This window comes from Nesoenas mayeri (assembly GCF_963082525.1).
Source record: "Nesoenas mayeri genome assembly, chromosome: 3".
Taxonomy (NCBI): Eukaryota; Metazoa; Chordata; class Aves; order Columbiformes; family Columbidae; genus Nesoenas; species Nesoenas mayeri.
In genome coordinates this window covers 80,947,511-80,970,112 of record NC_137544.1, presented here as the reverse complement: position 1 = coordinate 80,970,112, position 22,602 = coordinate 80,947,511, and the positions used below count along the sequence as shown (strand labels likewise).

General features: G+C 38.6%; 1 protein-coding gene across 13 annotated transcripts in view; it reads left to right on the top strand.

Annotated features, from left to right (window-relative positions):
* Positions 1–22,602, top strand: part of RGS7 (regulator of G protein signaling 7) — a gene marked incomplete at both ends in the record, with an annotated part of 236,082 nt that overhangs the window by 142,229 nt on the left and 71,251 nt on the right. For 10 of the 13 annotated variants that reach the window (XM_080343032.1, XM_080343037.1, XM_080343038.1 and 7 more), the window contains 2 exons: positions 11,243–11,349; positions 20,584–20,635. The exons of the other annotated variants lie outside the window; for them this stretch is intronic. In XM_080343032.1, the coding sequence (XP_080199158.1) occupies positions 11,243–11,349; positions 20,584–20,635 (159 nt within the window). The remainder of the gene's footprint in view (positions 1–11,242; positions 11,350–20,583; positions 20,636–22,602) is intronic. 13 annotated transcript variants of the gene reach the window in all.

The following is a 22,602-nucleotide window of genomic DNA, read 5'->3' as shown; positions in this document are numbered from 1 at the left end:
TAACTTTTACCATAGTAATGATGACTGACTGATAATAAATTAGAAGTGATAAGGTGTATTTAAGTTTCTGCATGGTACCTTTAGAAGATGTTGTGACATGCCAAAACGATGTCCAGAAAGAGCAACTAATGAGGCAATATATTGTCATTTAAAATTTAGTATTAGCAATTTGACTAGCAAGCCAAAAATCTTTTGTATAGCAAGAAAAAAACATAGGCAGCAATGCAAATTAGTTTCTCTCCAATGCACCGTCCACAATACTAGAAATTAAGAGCATTTTGTACAATAATGCCGGTAACAACATAAGACAGAGCCACAGTGAGACCATCTGGACCATGTGCTGTTTCTGGCAGTGGTCAGTCACAAATGCTTAGGAAGAGATTTGCACTGTAGGATGAAGGTGATGCAGTGGTCTCTTGCTTCACCGGTTCTGACAACGTGAACCTTGGGGAATCTCCAGACCTGCAAGTGTTTTCAGTTTCTTGTTTAATAGTTCCTGAATGGCCTTTCTTCCATTGCTTTTGCAATATCCTATGACAATATGTAACACAGGTTGATCAAACATTGTAGATATGGGGTTTTTTTGTTGTTGTTTTGAAGGGTCTGCCAGATAATTACACTGGTTGACTCCAAGTTCTTGGGTTCTGAAAAGCAGCAAATTATTATTCCTTATTCAGTCACCTTCTTTTGGATAGTAATGATTTTACAGACTGCTATAATGGATGTCCTCCATGGTCTGCTTTCTGATGGTGATATCTCTTGTTGTATAGAAGCCTTTATAGTTTTCACACAATCCTTATCCTCCTTCTTTCTGTGTGTGTATATAGTTTGAGATGAAATGACCAGAAGTCTGCTTGAAATTTATTATGTACATGTGCTGTGCTGTACACTACTATCTGTTTGAGATACGAGTGAATATTTTCACAGAATCATATATAGTGACTGTAGTTTTTCTTGAGCAGCAGTTAGCTTGCAGCCACTTAGTGGGTATGTGAACTTGGGAGGGAGGGTTCATATTTGAAATGGTTAGCATTTATCAAAATTCAATTCTATCTGCTGTTGTACTGTCTAGTGAATCAGTCCCCTGAAGTCCTTCTACATCTCCTCACATTTCACTTTTTACTTACCTTGGTAATGATATGCCTTCAGCAAATTTTGTTATATCATCAGTCACACTCTTCTGTAGATAATTTAGGAGGATATCGAGCATTTCAGGATTTAATGCAAACAGCTACAGTGGTCACCTCCTTTCAGTGTGATAACCGATATACTATGCCTGACTTTTATTCCCATCTTTCTACCTAATGCTTTTTCCATGACTTTGTATCCCAGGTCCATTTAATTCCATTAGAAAAACATTTGGGCGAATCATGTCAAGAGCCTCCTAAAAATCCAAGATAATTAATATGTCAACCAGATTTTAATGACCTCGTGTGTTTGCTAATTCCACATAGGAATGAACCAAGTTGTGAGATATTGCATCCACCAACACAAGTAGTGCTGAGACTTCCTTTTCTGTCACATTTATCTTTATTTTCTTTCATTCTGCCCTTTATTAAAGTTTATATAATGTTGTCTGGATGGGCATCTGTTGTATTCATCTTTTTTTTTCCCAGATTTCCCCTAGATGTCTTTCTAAAACCTGAGGACACATCTTCCAGCTTTTTTTTCCTTTAGTACTGAGAACGATTTAAATGTTAAATTGCACACTACAGCTTACAGTTCAGAAATTTAATATTTGACTTGCCTTAAAACACAAAGTGACCATTATGTTGACCCAGCTAGACACTTTTGTTCATTTTATCAATTTATTTTAAAGCCTTTGATAGTTTTTGCTGCTGTTGTCATTAGTGCTATCTCTTCCTTCTACATTTAGATTCTGCCACTAGAAAAGAAATAGGTCATTCACTGAGACCTTGTCTCTTTTTGTAGGAAAAAAAAAGCGCCTTTGTGAAAGAGTTTTCACTGAGCTATTTTTGCTAGTTAGTATCTGTCAGTATTTCTGTGGTTTTTTTATAATGGATTTTATCTGTCTGAACTGACAGATCTCTACAATTATCTGTGTAAATCCTGTGCAATGGGAAGAAGTGAAAACTGAGTAGGGGGGAAGTTATGACAATAGGAATCTTCAATGGCATCTGGAAAGTTTACTTCCTCATCCTTCATTTTGATGTGGACAGTGAAATATATTTTACTTGCCAATTGAAGAAATTACTTGTAAATAATAGATGAAGAGAACTCTCTAAAAATCATCTTGTTTGTCATAACTGCCTTGTTTTTTTTGTATACATGCATCACAGATAACTCTATCTGCTTACATGGGAAACTGCCTTCCTGTGCTATTCTCTGGAAAGCTACATCCACACTTTTGGATGTTATCCCACTTGAGCTTTGATGCTATTTTTCTCTGATATGTGTGTTAATGACACCTGTTCGCTTATAAAGCTCTTAACTCCTGCTGGACTTCAAAAGCACAGCATTCTTCCCATTGAAAGAAATACAACATTTTCAGTATTTTCTGCTCTCAATTTGCTGGAGGTATGAATATTGTTATAAAGGGGCTTGGTCTTCACTGCATACAGTGTAGTGAAAGAGGCAGTTATTTTTCTAGCTGCTGCTGCATGTTCTTTGTATTATCTGAAATGCCTGGTCATAAGTGGGTGTTCTGTGATTATGATAGCAATGCACAACAATGATACAAAATTAATGGTTGATGTAGTAACATTTGATATCAAAACAGGCTTAGAGACTAAAAAAAGTGTCATGATTCACCTTAACTAGCAGTAATGATAGCAAGAGTTTAGTACTACCTATTGCTTACCCTCACCCAACTTCAGAAACTTCACATTAGCTGACATCCCTCTGATTCAACACTATTATCTTCTGTAGTTCCTCAGGAACAAATATTTTGTGCACTGAAAAAGCCTGTGCGCACTTCTGCTATTTGCTGGCCACGAATCCAAGTGATGCATCAACCACACCAGTTATTCACGTGCCCTGGATCTGCCGAACCTTAAACATGGGTCTCCTCCTTTGAAATCCCACCCTAGGTGTGCACCTGGCTGTGGCAGTGCCTCTTGGTCATAATCTTGGAGTGTGGTGGTATAGCCTCTCCCATGCCTGTGACGTTCAGACACAGGTGACTGAGAGGGTGACTGTGCCTTGCCTTGAGTGTGACAAAGAAAGGGAGAAGCACTGACACTGTACTGCAGCCAGGGAAGTATCCTGTGATACAGGGCACCATGTCTGAGGGCACCATAATGTAAAATACATTTTCTGGCTGACACTCCCTTGCACAAATTCTTGGGTGTCATGTGCCATGGAGAACGTATCACATAGTTCCCCACTGAATGTTTGCAACCAAACAGTTCAATCACACATCTGCAAACCCAGCCAGGAAGTACTAACAGCAACTGGCAAGCAGTATACAAGAAAACCTGAAATAATAGCATAATAATTCTGCTACTAAGTTAAAGTAGTCTATGTCCAATATTTGGGGTCTTCTATGGATGCTTGAAATTGTGGAACAAGATTTCATCTGAAAGAATTTTCAAAAATGTGGTATTTGCAGTAATAGTCTTGTCTGTTTGTGTGTGGTTTTTTGTCTTATCTTTAACAGGTTTGCTCTAAAGTGTGCACCTATGACTTTATATATTAGCAGACAGTTTCATACTGGAGGGGGGAATAAGAGAAGTGTTACGAAATATCTTATGAAGACAAGTTCAGACTGTCATCAGGGAAAACATGACACACAGGTTTTCATTTTCTGTATTTTGCCCTGAAGAATCAGGGGAATCAAAGCTCAAACTAAAAAGTTGCAATTTCAGAGGAAGGGCTTGCGGGCAAAACAGGAAACCCATACTTCAAATTAGTCTGGATTTCATCCTTCTATTATTTCAATTTAAAGAGAAAAGAGATATCAGTAATAAAATAGCAAAAAGTCTGTGATTTCTGCAAAACTGAACATAGCAAAATTCAAGAGTAGTAGTAGTGAAATTAGAATAAATATTTTATAAATGCTGTTTTGGTTTGGTGTGTACAGAGCTAAAGTCCATCACTGAAAGGCCTGATTGCTGGTGTGGTATTGGTAGGTACTTTAAAATAATTGACGAGAGAGATGACAGGGAAACTGAAGGCAATTTTAAACACATTCAGTCTATTTTTCCTCACTGTGTCCTGAATGAACTGGTTATCTAGCGAGTAAATTGTGCCCTTTCCTCTTTTCCTGGTAGTTAGGTCTACCTGATCCTTGCAGTTTGGATGGATTTCTTCCACCCACTGTAGCTGCACATTTCCAATATGCACAACAAACACATCAAACAAATATTTCAGAGGTGAAGTTATAGTGTTGCTCGGTGCCAGCACCTCACACCTCACTCCCATTTTTTTTGCTTCGTGAGACCTCAAGTTGCAACTCTTTTTTTTTTTTTTTTTTTTTTAAATCGACATAAAAGCTGTGGTTCTCATGTCAAGCCATTACATTCTGAGGTCTCAGGGGTCTGCCTTTCAAGAGACAATTTTATTAAGAGAATAAAAGCCAAGTTTCAGTAGGAGGTAGCAACAGTTAGTGTGTGAATTAGCTGAAATCCAGTGGGAAACAATTACATTAAATATTTAACAGTCAATACTTTAAAAGTTTTCAAGAGGAGGGTTTGTGTATTGCTAGCAGTGAGATGTAACTTTTCTTTCAAAGACTAAACTTCTTTATTTTCTCCAATTCGGAAACTACTTTTTGTTTTATTTTTATTCCTCCTCTGAGTGAAGAAAAGTCTTTTGCTTTGTTTGGTTTTGTTTGTTGGTGGTTTTTGTTGTTGTTTTGTTTGTTTTTCTTTCAAGAAACTGTAGGTCACCTCCCCTTTTTCATTCAGTGTTCTTCGTGGTGGCATGACTTCTGTTAATCCTTTTTGGATAAAATCTTTCCAGGGTTATGTCAGCTATTTAGGTAAGTCCCAATTCACTCACATTCTTCGAGCACTTAAGGCAAGACTGGTATTGTGTCCCTGGTTTGTGAACATAGTTGATGTTTCAGGTATACATTGTTGTCTTTGGACTTGGCATACGTGTACAAGTTACACCCCGTGTTACAGTTCAGCTCAGACTGTCAGTGTAGATGTTACTGTTCCCTCGGCAGATCAGGATTCTCTGGCAGATCAGGCAGATCTCTGACAGGTTTCCCCTCTCACCTGCTGAGCGATGTTCCTACCAATGGCATTGTACCTGATGGCATCAGCATCTGCTGTCTAGCACATAACAAAATCCTACCTATTTAGGTAGGCTGCTGTGGTGACAGATAACTTGGTTTGTGATGTGTATCTTGTAGTCAAGCATGAATTTCATTGTAACTGTGTTTGGGTAAATAGTGCCTCTTCCTTTGCTGACTCTTTTGCCCTCCCTGAAATGCCTCTCAGTGGGTGCTGCTCCCTTTGCAAATCTGATCCTTCAGATGGGACAAATGAGAGAGGTTTATAGGGACGTGAGTGTTCAAGAACTTTTCTGGCTGTTTTATTTCCCCCTCTTTAAATGCCACAGTGAGGCCCACAGAGTGTCTCCTACACTTTCTGTGAGTGTGAGAAGCAGGTTATATTTCATTACTTTAACTTAAAGTTAATCCTTTGCAGCTTGTGTTCACACTGGCAATGAAATGACAGCAGGAGTGAGGTGAGAGTAAGTGATAATGTCTTGGCATTCGACTCTTAAAATGAATGTGTGCTTGTGAAGTTCTGACTCATTAATTCTTTTTCCAGGCAGCCACGTGGCTTAGGAATGCACTTCGGTACTGTGATGGATTTTAGATTAGACAAATAACCCAGAATAACAAACACTTTATTGTTTGATGGAAAGAGAGGTTTTCATTTGTTTGACATTTTTATATCAAGAATATATGAAAAATATATGAAAAACTTGCAAGTTGTCACTTACACTATATAGCAATTTTAAGGACACAAAAACCCTAGACTGTGTTCCTTGGAGGAATCTTCTCCAGGACTGAGCTGCGCAAAGAACATAAAACAGACTTGGAAAAAATGCTGTCTTAAAGTGGAACAGAATTGGGAAACGCCCTGTTTTCCTTTCCCTGGTCCCTCAGAGTTTACTACAAGTTACCTCAGATGTTTTGAGACTGCAACTATAATTTTATGATACTTTGAAGCGTTTTATGGACTTCAAAGTAAACATAAATATAAAGACCTCATCACCTGAAGCCCTGAGATGCATAAGAAAAAGTGGAATCCACACTAATAACTGAAAACACATCCTTTCAGGGGTTTCAAAGCACAGAAACATGTTTATTCAAAATTAAAACAAGGAACATCCATCCTCTTTAGTCCCCTCCTCTGAATGTTATCATAAGAAACAACTTGTTCCACCGGTATTACCATACCCTGCAATTTAAGATGAATGAACTATCATCAATCCATGCAACAGTTATTACAGTAAGGAGGAAAAACCTGCACTATGTTTAAAAAGAGAGTAAAATGAAACCTCAACAACCAGGGTATATTTTTCATTATTTAGATTTCATCAGGTTTGCGTTGTCCAAAGGTATTGAAAATGTCTGACTCTCTTATAAAACAAAGTACATTAAAAGTGACTAGCATTTAATCCATCAAGACCACTCTCCTTGTAATGTCACAGCAGATGGCTGGGCAATATTACTTCTCACAAAAATGATTGCTAATCAGGCCGTGTACATGTGTTGTTCACTTCACCCACTCAGCTAAATAAAGTTCAACAGCAGAATGAACCATGGAATTTTAAGCTTTTTGACCAGCAATAGCATATACATTAAGAATCAAACCTACACCCACAGTAACATTTTGAACTTATATAAAATATTTCATATCCTGTTGAAATGTAACAAGCTCGTAAAGATGTATTTCTGTCTTTCACCTGAAGTGTTTCTTTTCCATTAGATGTTATAACTTGCAACACTCTCCTTTTTTTAGTTATGAGAAATTAAAGCAGTGGTTGGGGTAAATTTGTTTCTTGAATATGCCATTGCACTTTTCAGCAATGTCACTGCTAGGAAGTAGCAGTGGAACCTAGAAGTGGAAGTACCTGGAACCTCAGATCAGATGATTGATGTCTCCAAAACAAACAATATTGGACAGAGAAAGCAGAAGTCCAGTCTGTTTTACAAGTTACACCTCTATGTGCTTTATCTCCCTCAGATATTTGCATGGTCTCTCTGGCTGCAGTTGTTATTCAATGTGTAGCAGCTGGCTGTGGTTTGAATTATGCCTCCACAGTGAGTCTGTCTTGGTGTAATTGAGAATGCAGTTACATCGCATATTCTTACACAGAGTGGCAGAAGACTAGGAAATAAAAGTTATGTAGATATAACGTTTCTGTGTGTATCTCTGTATTCGTGCCATCTAAAAAATGGTATTGTCTTGCTTTTAGTCTGTGTTCCATCAATTTTTTGAATTCGTATTCTGAATACATGTAAACATTACTCTTTCTACCTGTGAAACTTTATATTTAAAAGTGGTTTTTTTCAGGCTTCTGTTTTCTTCTTAACTAATGCACTTCATAAAAGTTTTTGATGTTCCTAGTCTCCATCTGCCATTCTTCCCAATGAAACATGCTTCTTTAAGTGAAAATCCCCTAACTTCACAGGAAGGAACACCTGGGAGATGGAGGAGCTGTCAGAATTGAACTTCTAGGCATTTAGGCATGGTCTACTGCGGGCTACATTTTCTTTTTCAAGCTCATGATTTTGCTTCCTAAATCCTACTGCTCTTCTTCATTGTCTTCTTACAGTCTTTATTTTTCAGTCTTATTTTAGCAAATTGAGATGTATATCAAGGTGTTGCCTTTGCTGTGTCTGTAATACACTGGACAGTTTCTTGCTTGGAGATTAGAAACCTCCTAAAAGCTGAGTTTTCTTTCTGTGAGGAAGTTCTGTTGCTGCTGTGAAGAGAGCAGCAGTGTTAGCCCCCTGCCAGTCTGGTGGGAGGCAGCATTACAACTTTGTGGACATCATTCAATTGTTTGCACGTTTGAGCTGCATTTGATTTATAAATTGGTTAATCTCTGTGCAAAGACTATTGGTAATGCTTTGGGTATGTGATTGCCCCATTGTCAGATGATACCAATGGAGAAGATTCTAGACTTTCAAGTAAACATCATTATTCTTATACCAAGGATTTTTTTTTTTCTTTTCTTTTTCTTTTAATAAAGCAGATACTCCTCACATTCCTAAATGTGAGCTATAGTGGATGTTAGGTAGATATTAAAAAGGTATAGTTGTGCATTTATATTTATTCAATGCTGGAATAAGTTTGGGGTTGATAGCCATAAAAAAAATGAAAATTACACATGTGACTATTTTGTATGTCCCTATAACTCTGAATGTCTAAAGGAACAGAGAAATACCTTAATGTTGAATTAGTGTAGACTCATCCTAGCTGAATGAGGTTGCCTGAAGTGAGAGTAAAACCACCCTACCACCCTAGTCTCCACAGATAACTGAAGAAGAAAAGAGATATAGAGAATGTTTTGGATCTTAAATAACCTTAACTGGCTTCTGGAGAAAGCCAGGATTCTGTTTCCAATTTTTGCATAGAGAACTAGTAGTTGCGTATGTGACTTTGGTCAGTGGGTCAGTGAGAATAATCCCTGGTTTGTTTTGTTACCATTGCCTCTTTTTTTTTTTTTTATTTATTTATTTTATGGTCATGCAACTACATAAAGATTTTGGGTCCCTCATTTGGTAATCTCCTTTTAGGCATTGGAAAGAAGCTTCTAGGCACCCCCAAAACCTTTTCTTTCTCAGTCTGAGAAGGCCCAGCTCCCCCACCCTCTCCTTACGGAGCACGTTCTCCAGCCCCAGTCATCTTGGTGACTCTTCACTGGACCCACACAAATTTGTTCATGTATTTCATATATTGGAGTAGACATATTATTCCCAACTGGACATGGCAGTTCAGAAGTGGTCTAAAGATTGCTGGGTAAGATTGCCGGGTAAAGGGGAATAATGTGATCTCCTTGTGCTCTTGAAAAATATTACAATTCAGAATCCAGGAAGAACATGAAGCAAATATGAAGTATATTTAGTTTCTGCTAAATCTAAAGAGAATGCGTTCTCAGCTGTGTCAGAGCTCCCTGGCAAGCCCTGTCACACTTATCTAAGAAATCCTTTCTCTAAAAAATGTCAGCACATTTCTTCCTTTGTTTTTCTCTCATTCCAGAAAGACACATAACACCTGAAAAAATAAAGTTTTTGGAACTGGCAATAAATTGCAGTGTGAATAAATGAAAGTTTAAGAAAATTAAAAGTAGACAAAGTGAACTAAAATGAAAAGAATGTGCCTGGAGTAGACGAGGCTCAAGGAAAGCTCATCAATGTGTGTAAATAGCTGGTGGGAGGGTGTAAAGAAGATGGAGCCAAGCTCTTTTCAGTGGTGCCCGGTGACAGGACCAAAGTCAATGGGCACAATCAGAAACAGAGGAGGTCCTCTCTGAACATCAGGAAACATTTTTTTACTGTGAAGGTGACCAAGCACTGGCACAGGTTGCCCAGGGACATTGTGGAGCCTCCCTTCTTGGAGATATTCAAAAGCCATTTGGACATGGTCCTGGGCAACCTGCTCTAGTTGTCCCTGCTTGAACAGGGAGGTTGAACCAGGTAACCTCCAGAGGTTCCTTCCAGCTTCAAGTGTACTGTGATCACAGAATCATACAATGTTAGGGATTTGAAGGGACCTCGAAAGATCATCCAGTCCAATCCCCCTGCCGGAGCAGGAACACCCAGATGAGGTTACACAGGAATGTGTCCAGGTGGGTTTTAAATGTCTCCAGAGTAGGAGACTCCATAACCTCCCTGGGCAGCCTGTTCCAGTGTTCTGTCACCCTCACTGTGAAGACGTTTCTTCTCAAATTTAAATGGAACCTCCTGTGTTCCAGTTTACACTCATTGCCCCTTGTCTTATTAGTTGTCACAGAGAAGAGCCTGGCTCCATCCTCGTGACATGCACCTTTCATATATTTGTAAACATTAAAGAGGTCACCCCTCAGTCTCCTCTTCTCCAAGCTAAAGAGACCCAGCTCCCTCAGCCTTTCCTCATAAGGGAGATGCTCCACTCCATGATCTTTGTTGCCCTGTGCTGCACTCTCCAGCAATTCCCTGTCCTTCTTGAACTCAGAGGCCCAGAACTGGACACAATATTCCAGGTGTGGTCTCACCAGGGCAGAGTAGAGGGGAGGGAGAACCTCTCTCGACCTGCTAACCACTCCCCTTCTAATACACCCCTGGACGCCATTGGCCTTCTTGGCCACAAGGGCACAGTGCTGGCTCACGGTCATCCTGCTGTCCACCAAGACCCCCAGGTCCCTTTCTCCTATGCTGCACTCTAATAGGTCATTCCCCAACTTATACTGGAACCTGGGGTTGTTCCTGCCCAAATGTAAGGCTCTACACTTGCCCTTGTTATATTTCATTAAATTTTCCCCGCCCAACTCTCCAGCCTGTCCAGGTCTTGCTGGATGGCAGCACAGCCTTCTGGCATGTCAGCCACTCCTCCCAGCTTGGTGTCATCAGCAAACTTGGTGACAGTGCACTTCCCTGATCCAAGTCATTGATGAATGTATTGAATAGTACTGGTCCCAGTACTGACCCTGGAGGCACTCCACTAGATACAGGCCTCCAACTGGACTCTGCCCCATTGACCATGACTCTCTGGCTTCTTTCCTTCAGCCAGTTCACAGTCCACCTCACTACCCGATCATCCAGTCCGCACTTACTCAGTTTAGCTGATATCCTTTAGCTGTTATCCTGATATCCTTTGATATTTTCCCGGTCATGAGGAACTTTGAAGGAAATCTCTATCCTGTGCTGTGGTTCTGATAAAGTAAGTGAGGAAGATATCATGGAACTGGGATCAGCTATTTTAACATCATGTAAACTGGCACTGCTATGAAGAGGAAAATCAGGCTGCACCATCAGGGTAAAAATGATAGCTGTTTCCAGCTTCAAAATAAATGAATGAATATTGCAGTAGCTGTAAGTAGTGGAACTGCAGCTACAAATGGGATGTATAATACCTGTTCATTAAGGAGAGTAAAGAGGCTTTTTTGTTACATTGTTATATTACATAGAAAAAGACAGCACTTTCATTATAGCAGCACCTTGACTGAGAATCAAGTGTTTATCTGCAGGAGACAGGGTGAATCTGAACAAGAAAACTAAACTGCTGAAAAGAAGTTAATTAATTTTTAAATTTATCTTTCTTCTTTTCTTCAGTGGAAGCTCTACATTTGGGAACACTGATGGCAGCACATGGCTATTTCTTTCCAATCTCAGATCATGTTCTAACACTTAAGGATGATGGCACCTTTTATCGATTCCAGGTAAGGGTTTTCAACATGTTCTTGACTTGTGCAAATGGAGGCTTATATTAAAGGCCTTACACAAAGGTTCATACCAAATTTTAACCATACCTTATTTCTTATGTAACCTATTAAATACTGGCATTTCCTCTTAAACTAAAAAGTGGTAGAAGGATTTTATTTAGAAATTAAGTCACTAAAATGCTAAGATGATAGTGGCCATACAGTGATAATGCTGTATCTCTCATGAAATAAATTAATCTAGTTTTTTGGAAGCATAGTAAAGGAAATGAAATTATCTTATTGACTCTTATTCCTAACATAGTCTGAATTTGAAAAGGGGTTATATTTTATTTCATTTAAGTGTTGCTCAGTATGTATCTGCAGTATTTTGGTTGTTAGCTGCTCTGTGATACTTTTTGCATTGCTTTTCCTATGCTAACAATGTTAAAACAATGCAATTTTAGCTGTTAATGTACAGCATGAGAAAAAATTCATAGTGGTGTCATACTGTTAGATGGAGTTGTACCAGCAAAACTGAGGTCATTACAGTTCCACATTCCCCACAAAAATAAGGCTAATGTAAAATCTGTTACTGAAGCCGACAAATTAAAGATTAAGACAACATACCCAATGAGAAAGAAAGTTTTGCTGTAAATGTGCGAATTTTGCACTAGAATAGTTGTTTGGGTGCTTTGGAAATAGGACCCACTGAGTACTGGACAAGTTTCATGAATTTCTAGATATTTTAATAGAAAGAGAAAACTGTGCACCTGCCACTGCTGAGAAGTTCAGAAGCCATCCCTGCAGAGAAATCCCTGTCTGAAATACAAAGACATGACCTACAAAAAGCACAGGCTAGCTACAATAATATTCTGCATGCTCTTCATTCTTTGTTTTCCAAAGGGTAACATGTTCCCTCCTGAAAGTAAAATTACTTCCGGTTTGTTTTAAACAACCTTCTGTTGTATAGAAGTAAGTGAAAGCAGTGGAGATGGTGCTTAATTTGTGCAAATGCCCTTTAACAGGCAAAATTATAGTCTTATAGTTATTATTCTTGCCAACAGGAGGGCAGTAAAATTGTAGTTGTATCTGCTTTTTAAGTCATATGGCCTTAGAAGTAAAAACAATCATGCCAGATCATTCTTTGAGCTACTTAGGTGTAATTAGGTTAGTTTCTGTGATAACAATTTAATTCAAAGGGTATGGATCTAAATATTAATTGCCTTACTCAGAGAGAGGAAATTTCTTATTAGTCTCAACAAGGCAAAGGAGAAAATTCAGGTGTAGCAATACTTTCTGAACCATCCTGAACAGCTAAATTGCCTTCTCCTGTTAATTTAAGCCCAGGGTCAAAGAAAGAGCTGAATACCTGCTAACTACCCTCCTCTAGCTGAAAGCAAACAGGTATGAGGGGCCCAAATAAGAAAAGCAAGGTGCACCTTAGAAAGCAGATCTTCCTGGTGCCAGACATTACTCACTGAGACCTGTCATCCGTGTCTGCATGTGTGATAATATGTCTGTCTTGGTCAGGAATGCCCAACTCAACCTCTCAGCTACTAAGCTTATATAATAGTCTCCCAGGGAAAGAATCTACAAGTTGCACATGCCTACTAAGTGTCACAATGTTCATAGTGAAAAATAATGTTTCCTAATATCTTTCATCTTTAAACAAACTCCTAGATACTTGAGGCTAGTGATAATCACGCTCCTATTTTTTGACAAGATTAATTTGTGATTTAACGTAAATTAATTTTCAGAGATGAACTTTGAACTTTAGGTTTCATTGTTGTTTTGCAACTTTTAAGATGGAAGGCATAAACAGGTGAGAAAAAATGTGAAAATGGGAACAGTTTCTTGTGAAAGCCTGAGTCTGGTGAAGATAGCAGCAAACCTCATGGATTTTGGCAAGATGAAGATTTCATCTGTGATGTCTTCTCCTGTTCTGCCACTGGAAACACTTTCTTGACAAACGCATTTAACATCTCTGGCCTTGTTTTCCCATGCCTGAATTTGAGATTAAAATATTATATATAGCAATCATTGTGAGGACATTTGAATATCCTTGCTATAAAATAGTGTAGAGTGTGAAGTGTTGTGGATTCTTGTGTCTGAGGTGAAATTACCTTGTTCCTGCCTCTCTCTGAGTCAAGCCTGCTCAGGGTGTTACCTCTCAACTCAGTCCTGGACTGGCATCTGGCCATTCTGAATACTGTGGCTGAACGTCATAGCTCTCCAGCCACTGTCCACAGCCTCACTGGATCATCTACCATCCCTTGAGGGAAGGATTTTGTTGGAAGCCAGATTTTAGAAATAAAAAAGAAGCATGATATCTTATTCAGCATTTGGCAGATTTTCTTTGGGGACTGCAGGTGCAAGGATTCATTATCTCTTCAACTCGGGCTCACCATGTACAGTATCTGTTTAGTTTTCAAAGAGCAAACAATAATTCCAAATCCATGTGTCTTTCTGACTGCCCTATCAGTGCCCTTTTTTCTGTTTTTAATCCCTACTCAGACACACTTTCCACCACCCCACTGTGCTGCTTTCTGTGCTCATCCCCTTTCCAGGCTAGAAAAGAGGAGTAAAAATCTTTGTTGTTTCCAGCTTCCTCAACCTCTTTTTTAATAGTTCTGAGCTAACAACAGACCACTACTTACTGGCATCCTTCCTTTATGGGCTTGACAGTGCTAGATCAGCAATCTTACCCTTTTCCTTTACCGAGAGGTCATTTGAGTCAACTGCAGTGAATCTAAAACTAAACGCCCACAAATTTTGACATCCATCATGCAAGGCATTTGAGATTGTGTATAAGTATTATTTAGCAAAGACTTGATTTCTGCTGTTTATAAAGACTCCCTGGTGCCTGTGAGAAGAATAGCAGTAATAAGCAAAGGAAGGTTTATGAGTGATTCAAATATTCCTCCCCCATCCCAGTATTTAGATTTTAAAAGATTTCATGGAGTAGAGCAGCTTCAGAAACAACAATTCTTTTCTTGTTACTATCAACAAGGGGTAGATGAAAGACACTTAATGTGTTCCCTTCGCAGTAATACAGTTTAATGCATAGAAATTAATCATGTTTTATAAAAGCTGATAGGCAACACTAATTTTTACAAGTGGCTGTTTCATTAGCTCAGAAATTATTATTGATTCATTTTATGGTACGGCTGAAGCAGATCTATTTGTCTTATCACAGGATTGCTCATGATGCATAGCAGCTACTGCTGCCAATTTGTTTAGTGTCGAATATGTGCTATGTTACAGTATTTTGTTTGATATGGCTTTATTAGCAAGAGGATTATGGATTTCTGTGGTTAAGTTTACCTAATGATGTTTGTCCATAGTGTGAGAGAAACAGTATGCATTTGTGTGTAGAAAACCAGTTTTCCGTCAGTGGCATAAAGATCCTTGTTAACAGCCTGGTTTGTTCTGAATGCTTAAATGGGTCTGTGCTCGCATGTGCAGTGCTATGTAAGCCTTATTTTTCTAGCTGCTGACTGGTACTGGTTGCTTATTCAAATTACAGATACAATTAAACAAAGTGCCTTAAAAGTGTACTGATAAAAACTGGCAGCATTATTTCTGCTTGGGCTGATAAACAGTACTTGACTTTCCCCAAACCGTTCTACCACCCACCTTCCTTCCTGCTATAAGTGGGATGTCATGGCAGAATGACAAATGTTCCCTGTTTAATACTTGTTCATGATGAACAGCTTCACATTTACTTCTGAGGAAAAGTGAAATTCTTAAGTATGATAATTCCTTCGTATTTTCTACATTTCACAAAACCCCCTTGATATTTCATAATCTTCTCTCTGAAAATGGGAATGGTGAGGTACAGCAAGTTATACCATGTCCTTAACTCTCCTGGGGAAAATCTTCACTTCTGTAGTGTTTCTAGATCATGAAACAAGGCGGATAGATCGTGTAATGTTTTTGCTATAGGAATATGTGATATTGCAAGGGATGTTATACTTCTTCTCCAGTGTACTTGGGATATGTGAGTTGTAAGAAATAGCTAAACCAAACTTTGTTTGCATAGTCCAAGTATAGAGAAGGTCCTTTACGTGGGCAAAGCCTCCTTACATTGCTGTGGGAGATTTTTGATACATCAGATGAGAGCAGGCAGCCTTCTGCTTTGCACACACCTCCTGTTCTCATTCCTGATCTCATTCCAATAGACCAGGGATCTTCTTATTGTAATCTTTACTTCCTAATCTTTCTGTGTTGACCAAGCAAGTCTTCTTCCCCTAGTCTTCATCAATAACCTCTCTAGCAAATTCTTCTAAGGGATTATTAAATATCTGGACTGTTAAATTATGTGGAGACTTTTGGAACAGAAGTGGAGAGATGTAAACCCAGCACATACCCTACAGTCACGTGTTATGTGATTAAACTGTTTGAGGTCTGTAACATCTAAGGGGCAAAGTAACTTCAGACTGCATTTGTAGGAAAATGAGGGTTCTGGAGTCGAAGGTTCCAGAGATTTCTGTCCAAGACTTTGTGTCAGCTAGATGTTAACTTGCCTGATTGCAGAGGCTGGGACAATAAATCTCTGGGCAGGCAGGAGCCCATGAGGTGCTGGGGCTGATGACTGTAGCCGGGAGTGGTGAGGACGCACTCAGAGATGTCCCTGAAGAATGGAAACAGGCAAGGGGCTGTCCAGTGCCTTTGAGCGCCAGCCTGAACACGGGCCCTTGACACACATTTCCCCAAAATCTTAATGCATCATTCCAATAACTGAATTATACTATCATGGAAGCCTTGTGACGAGGTTTCTCCCTGTTTTTTTTTCTCAGCCAGGAGTGATGTTGCTTGAGATTTACTTTTATTACTACAATTTATCAAGGGGTATTTCAGTTTTTCCAGTGTGCATGACACGTTGTGAGTTAGATTAAGACCAGAACTTTGTGACTGTTAGGACCAGACAATTAGGTAAGAAAATGTGGAAGACATATTTGGAAAAATGTCAGTCATTTTAACTAAACAGAAGTTTATTGTTGATGCATTTTTTTTTTCCATAAAATCACATCATTGCAAAAATCCATTAATCGGAAACTAATTTTTAAATCACATTTCATTTTCAGTATCTAGTGTTTTTGTTTCTGCACCCACCAAGGCCATTTCCTGCTTTGAAAGTGAATAGTAGTTATCTACACTTTGAATACAACTCTATCAGCAGCTGTAGCTGCTTTTGAGCACATAACTTATGGTGACACCATAATTCTTTACATGCTGGTAAAAAAGTAATGTACGACTTTGCCTTGGTCAAAATACATGGCTTCTACTGTTTATTTATCATCTAGTAGGGGCTTTACACTGTCAGCAACCTAATATGCTTTTGGAAAAATTGAAGTTGAGTAACCTTTAGCTTTTAAGGATAGTGTATTACAATTTTTCAATCTAGATACTAGATCTAGAAAGATTAGAATACAGAAAATGTCCGTTTTTTCCTTTTCTGAAAAAGGTAGATCCTTCCCTAACTGTAGTCTTCTGAGGCTCCTCTGCCTTATGTGATTTTCTAATTTTTTTAAAATAACAGCCCATGTTTCAAAGGTTATTTTAATGAATGTTTTTTTTCTGTGCATAACTTGTCCTTCAGGTAACTTCCTCTCCTTTAAACATCATGCAGATAATTCAATATTTTTGATAACTCTTGCCCATTGGATACTATAGAGTTAGAGGTAGAGGAGAATAAGAAGGAAGTACCAGAGCAAAACTTTAGTCATAATATTTGCACATCTGTGTTACTCAGAGTGCTGTGGATCCAGGAGTCATTCTTTAGTTTTTTGAGGCTTTTTTGTTTTCTACAAATAAACACAATTTACCCACATGAAAACACAATAATTCCTTAAGTGTTCTGTGCTGAATTTCACCAGGCCTCTAACCTGAACTCTCTGACCTCACATAAGTATTTCTCTTCCTGTAGCTTTTATTTTATTTTTTTTTCCCTCCCCTGTAGTCTTATCTTCACGTCAAAATTAATTTTGGGCCTGTTTGCAGGGCTGGTTGCAGACAGATTGAACTTTGTTCCCCTGGGAGCCAGCTGTCTGCAGCAGCCGCAGCCAGGCCGCGGTGCTGGGGCTGGGCGCTGCGCTGCTCAGCGGGGCCGGCAAACCTGCCCAGCAGCAGGCGGGCAGGGACAGGGCTCGTATCGCAGAGGCAGCTTCTGCCAGCCCAGTTTGGAGCACCAGCAAGGAGAGCTCGTGCCCACCTCATTCCCTGGGCAGAAAGACCTTTAGCTGACCACAGTCTCCCTCCTTCTGGAGACTCAAACAAGGAAGGCATTTAATAATCATCTGTACTTATCTGTACTGTTATTTGAAACCCTTTCTCATATCATGATGTTTGCTTTTTGCTGAGGTTTCTTTTTGGCTTACCTTATAACACATAATTAAAACCTTTTATTATGATATGTCATGTGATTCGCTAATTAAAACTTATGTTCTGTTTTAACTTTCCTGCTTTTATCTTCAGAGGGATGATGGCGCAGGGAGGCTTATGCTCATCCTTAGTAGCATCTGCATTAGTTTGTGCTTTTTCCATGATCTCTTTTTCATGTTCAGCTCATTGGTACTTACACTGGCCTGTCACTACACTTTCTATATAAAGGTGCTTGGATTTAGTATGCTCTCTGCCAGCAGCTGCCATCTCCCTTCCGTCTCCTTGGCTCTCAGTTTGCTTACCTAGGAGACCCCTGCCCATTTTCTGAGCCTGCTGGCCCTCATGCTGCTGTGCTCAGCTTTGCAGAGTATCAGTCTGTCTCATCCTGCAGTTGCTTTCTCTCTGAGTACTACACATCTGCAAAGTCTTAGTCAGGTATTCTCTAATCGAATAGAAAATGGATTTTATCTGTTCCCTTGAAAGTTTTGTTCAGCTTTGGAAAGAAAAAAGTGTTGTCTGTGCATTTCCATATTTCTCAGCATTGGTCTGAACTGGGTCCCTCTGTTAGAAGCAGGTTCTGCCGTTGGGACGCCTTTTTATCGTTCAGAAAAGCCTTGGCCACCTCTGCCTCCTAGTGAGCTAAAGTGACATTTCACAACATTGGCGATCCTGCCCCCTTTCCCATATTCTCTTTAGCACCCACACTCCCTCCACCACCGATGTGCAAGTCCCAATAGAAGCTTAATGTGTTATTTTAACTTAATACTGAAAACAGTAATATCAGATTTACCCTTGATTGATATAATCTCTCTGAGACCCTCTCAGAATGCTTTCTTCAAGTGTTCTTGCTGGCCGGGAGTAGCTTTTCATATCTATATAAAACAACAGAATCCTTCTCTTGCATGACAAACATATAGTCATGAATATATAATATTTCCTCACAGCCTGATATGAAAGGAATGCCAAGAGCAGTTTTGGGATTTTCTCAGAACCTCAGGGAATTGGTTTAAAATCAGAAGACAGAATTTATTTTTTAAGTTTCAGCTGGGGTGGGAGTATATGTAATTTGTCAAGACAGATCCTAAGTATGTATGATGGGTTTTAATATGGAATTCACAAGTATACCCACAATTGGGAGAATCTCTGTGTCTCTGCTTCTGAAAGGGCTCTTCCCCTGCGTATTTCTCCAGCCACTCTCCTCCATAATTGCTAATCCCCACCTAAATAAACTCTGACCCCTAGCCAGTTTCAGCTCAGGAGCTGCCTGAATGGATATCATTTCTATGTATTTATTAACCCTCACTGCATCCTTTTTCCAGAAGCTCAACTGGAACTCATAAACACAGGTTAAAGTTACTGTTAGCAGCAGAATGAGGTAATTGTACTCTTCTTCTTGTGCCTCTCCCAAGATACACTTCATGCCTCGAAGGAAGGAATGTTCTCCCTCCCTGGGCTTGAAAACTGTATATTTAAATGATGGAGACTTTATGCTTTCTATAATTGACATTGTCAAATTACTTTTATCACTTCTTCCTTCTCCAGGATTCACTGAGTGCTGCCATTCATTGTTTAGGGGTTCCTCTTCGTTCCTTTTGAGCTGTTCACTTTGGTTTCAGTGGCACTGCAAAGGAATAGTTGGTAGGATAATGAGTTATTGCTGCTCCATTACAGAGCACCAAACAGCTTAGAAGAACCACATCTCAGCCTTCAAAGTTAGCTTGTGATAGTTTCTTTTTTACCTTTTAACTCATTACTCTTGCTTGATAAATAGCAAGTTCTAAATCATTCCTATTGAAGTTGATGGGTCATTTTTACAATAGAGACATTTTTCACAAGGTATATTTAACCTGACAGTAGATGTGGATGTGTCACCCTTCAGCCCTATTGGTTTCCAGATTAGCATTAAAACAATTTTGAGGGAAGTGTGCAGCAAGAGAGCTTTCCATTTTTGCAGCTGGGAGATCTTTGAGAAAAACCCATAAGAAACAGAAAGTAAAGCAGAATTTTTTCCTAAGGAAGCACCCAGCTTTGAAATACCACTCATACCTGTTCACCTATTTCATGAGAGTAGTTCAAATGCTCAAATAATATGTAACTCTCTGTATGTGTATGTATGTATGTATATATATATGTTATGTATAAAATACTATAATCCATTTTAAAAATTAAGTTATTTGTATGAAAAATGCTTATATGGTCTTATAGTCTTCATTTAGTAGAAGTGAATTATTTTAGCAAAACATTTAGCACAGTTTTAATAAGCACAATATTGAACTAGTTATTGATACTATTATCGGCTTTCCATTAAAAAAAAAATCACATTTTAAATCACAATTGGTAAACAATTATAATAGAAAAAAATAGATGTCAACAGATGAAAACTTTGATAACTTTGTGAAAACAAGTTGTGTTTAGTGGCATTTTTAAACAAATAACTTCTAGGAAAGAGTATGGAACATTAATGTATACTAATAAAAACTCTCCAAAATCAAGAAATGAATGTACCCCGAAGTATCTTTTGGCTTTTCACCTTCTAAAACTGATTCTCTGGGACATGTGAGAGGTAGATGAAAAGGGAAGATGAAAAAGACAGCCTCACTACCTAATCTTGTGGGTTTTGTTCCCTTAACTTTAAAAATAAAAAGAACACTCTGTTCCTCTTTTCCAATGCCGTTCTGACAATAGTTCAATAAACAAGCGTACAAAACTGATTTTCTGTTATGATGTCTATTTCAAACTTGTCAAGTTAGCAATATGATAGATCTACCCAAAATGTTAAATTGACTCTGAAAACCAGTATCAATCCAAGAACTGTACAATCCTTGCACTGTCTAACTTGAGTTCCCTGCTTTTTTGTTTTGTCTATAGACACCCTATTTTTGGCCATCAAATTGCTGGGAGCCGGAAAACACAGACTATGGTCAGTGTAGAAAACTTTCGCGTTTCTTTTGAAAATTATGAATGAACACATCATTGCAGTCTGTCTTGTTTAATCATCCCACTGTTAAAAACATAATTATATGTAATATAATTCTTGTACAAGAATTGCTGATATTGAAATGAATGTGTTGTTACCTTTTTCAGAGTGTTTTAGAAGTTTATAAAGTCAGATTTGGAGTTGATCTGAAGGGGGGAAATAAAAAAAAAACCAAAAACCAAACAACAAAGCAAAACAAACCTCAAAACTTATTCTACCTTGCCATTTACATCTTCTGTTTGTTCCAGGAAGTGTAATTATTTACAGTGACGAAGTCTCAGTGAAGCAGAGGAGGCTTTATTCATGGTTGTGCAATAGTTATTCTCTGATTCAGACCCAAAGATGTGCCTAATTTAACTCTTTTATTTCTGATATACACTTTGTGGAAAATTATTTATTATGGAAACTAATATGGTTCTTATATAAACTGTGTTAGAAATTTCCTTATTTATTTGCCTTTTTCTTGGGTTTTTATTCATAAATTATGCGTTGTAGTTACTGATATGTGCTTAGACATGAAAATCTGAAGATAATAGGTAGTAAAGTATTAACAAAAACCCTCATAAAAATTATAACCAAAATTAGGTGCCTCTGTACACTAAATATTGACCTAATTTTTAAGGAAAATGGATCATCTATGAACAGTCTCCTGTTCATTCTAATCCAGACTGTAACTACTCATCTCGCCTGAAGACCAAGTCACTTATTTAGGTAATGAAGCATGTACATGATAGCTTACCTTTTCAAAAACTCGAATTTTGAAAGTCTCTATTTACAGCTTTTTGGAAATTTAGATGCAAGTTCACTTGCAATATGGATTCAAACTCAGCCCTTGGGAGCTGCAAACCACAGGGATGAATGGTTCTGATAGACCCTTCATTCCTTGCCACAGTGGACGCAGTTTAATTTCAAATACATTGCTAAATAAAACAACTTCACGCTGGGACACTCAGCAGAGCTGAGTGCCTTCAGGGTAGGGTCCGAAAGTGGTGACACTTTCCTCATCCCATGGAAGGTGAAAAATGTTCATCTTTCTTTAAAATACTGAGATATGAAGATGTCCAGCAAATAGTTCTTGAAAGCTGCAAAGGAGGACTAACTCATACCATGAGTTACTGTGATTCTGTGATACCATACCTGAGTGATTAGCATCTCCATATGGGGAAATTAGTTGCTGAAGGAGAAATGCTTGTTTTAGCATGCATTACAATGTTTTTTCTTTTCAGTGAAAGTGTTACTTGTTTTTCTCAGAGGAACACTTCAGTGTAGTCTCCTAATATGTTAAAGATCAGAAAGTAATTTACTGTGGTTTTGAGACCCATTGAGTTGTTCAGTGTAATGTGTATTACATTACCAGGGGAATTTTAGTAAATAAATATATGCTTAACTGGTCTGACCTTGAGATGAGGCTGAGGAAGTTTCTATTAATATCCTTTAGTCTAAATTAGTAGACACTAACTTTCTCATCACAGCTGATCACTGGACTGGGCAGTGAATTACATGTTAGTTGGTAAATAGATGTATAATCTGTCCAGTTTTTCCGTGCCAGAAATACAGAATTAACTTGGAAGAAGTCTCTTCATCATGTGGGGAGGTGCCTTTGTGGGACAATAAACATACTCATTTGAGACCTTTCGAGATTTAAATATAAGACCTGTAAAATCTGTCACAGTTGGTGAATTTGACTTCTGTTGCAAAAGGGGAAGAAGGGAAAGAAGGAAGAGAAGGGAAGGGAAGGGAAGGGAAGGGAAGGGAAGGGAAGGGAAGGGAAGGGAAGGGAAGGGAAGGGAAGGGAAGGGAAGGGAAGGGAAGGGAAGGGAAGGGAAGGGAAGGGAAGGGTGTTGCATTACATTTACCTAAGGTGCCTGTGTGTCACCAGAATTGGCTAATGCTAGAGCATTCACAGGAAA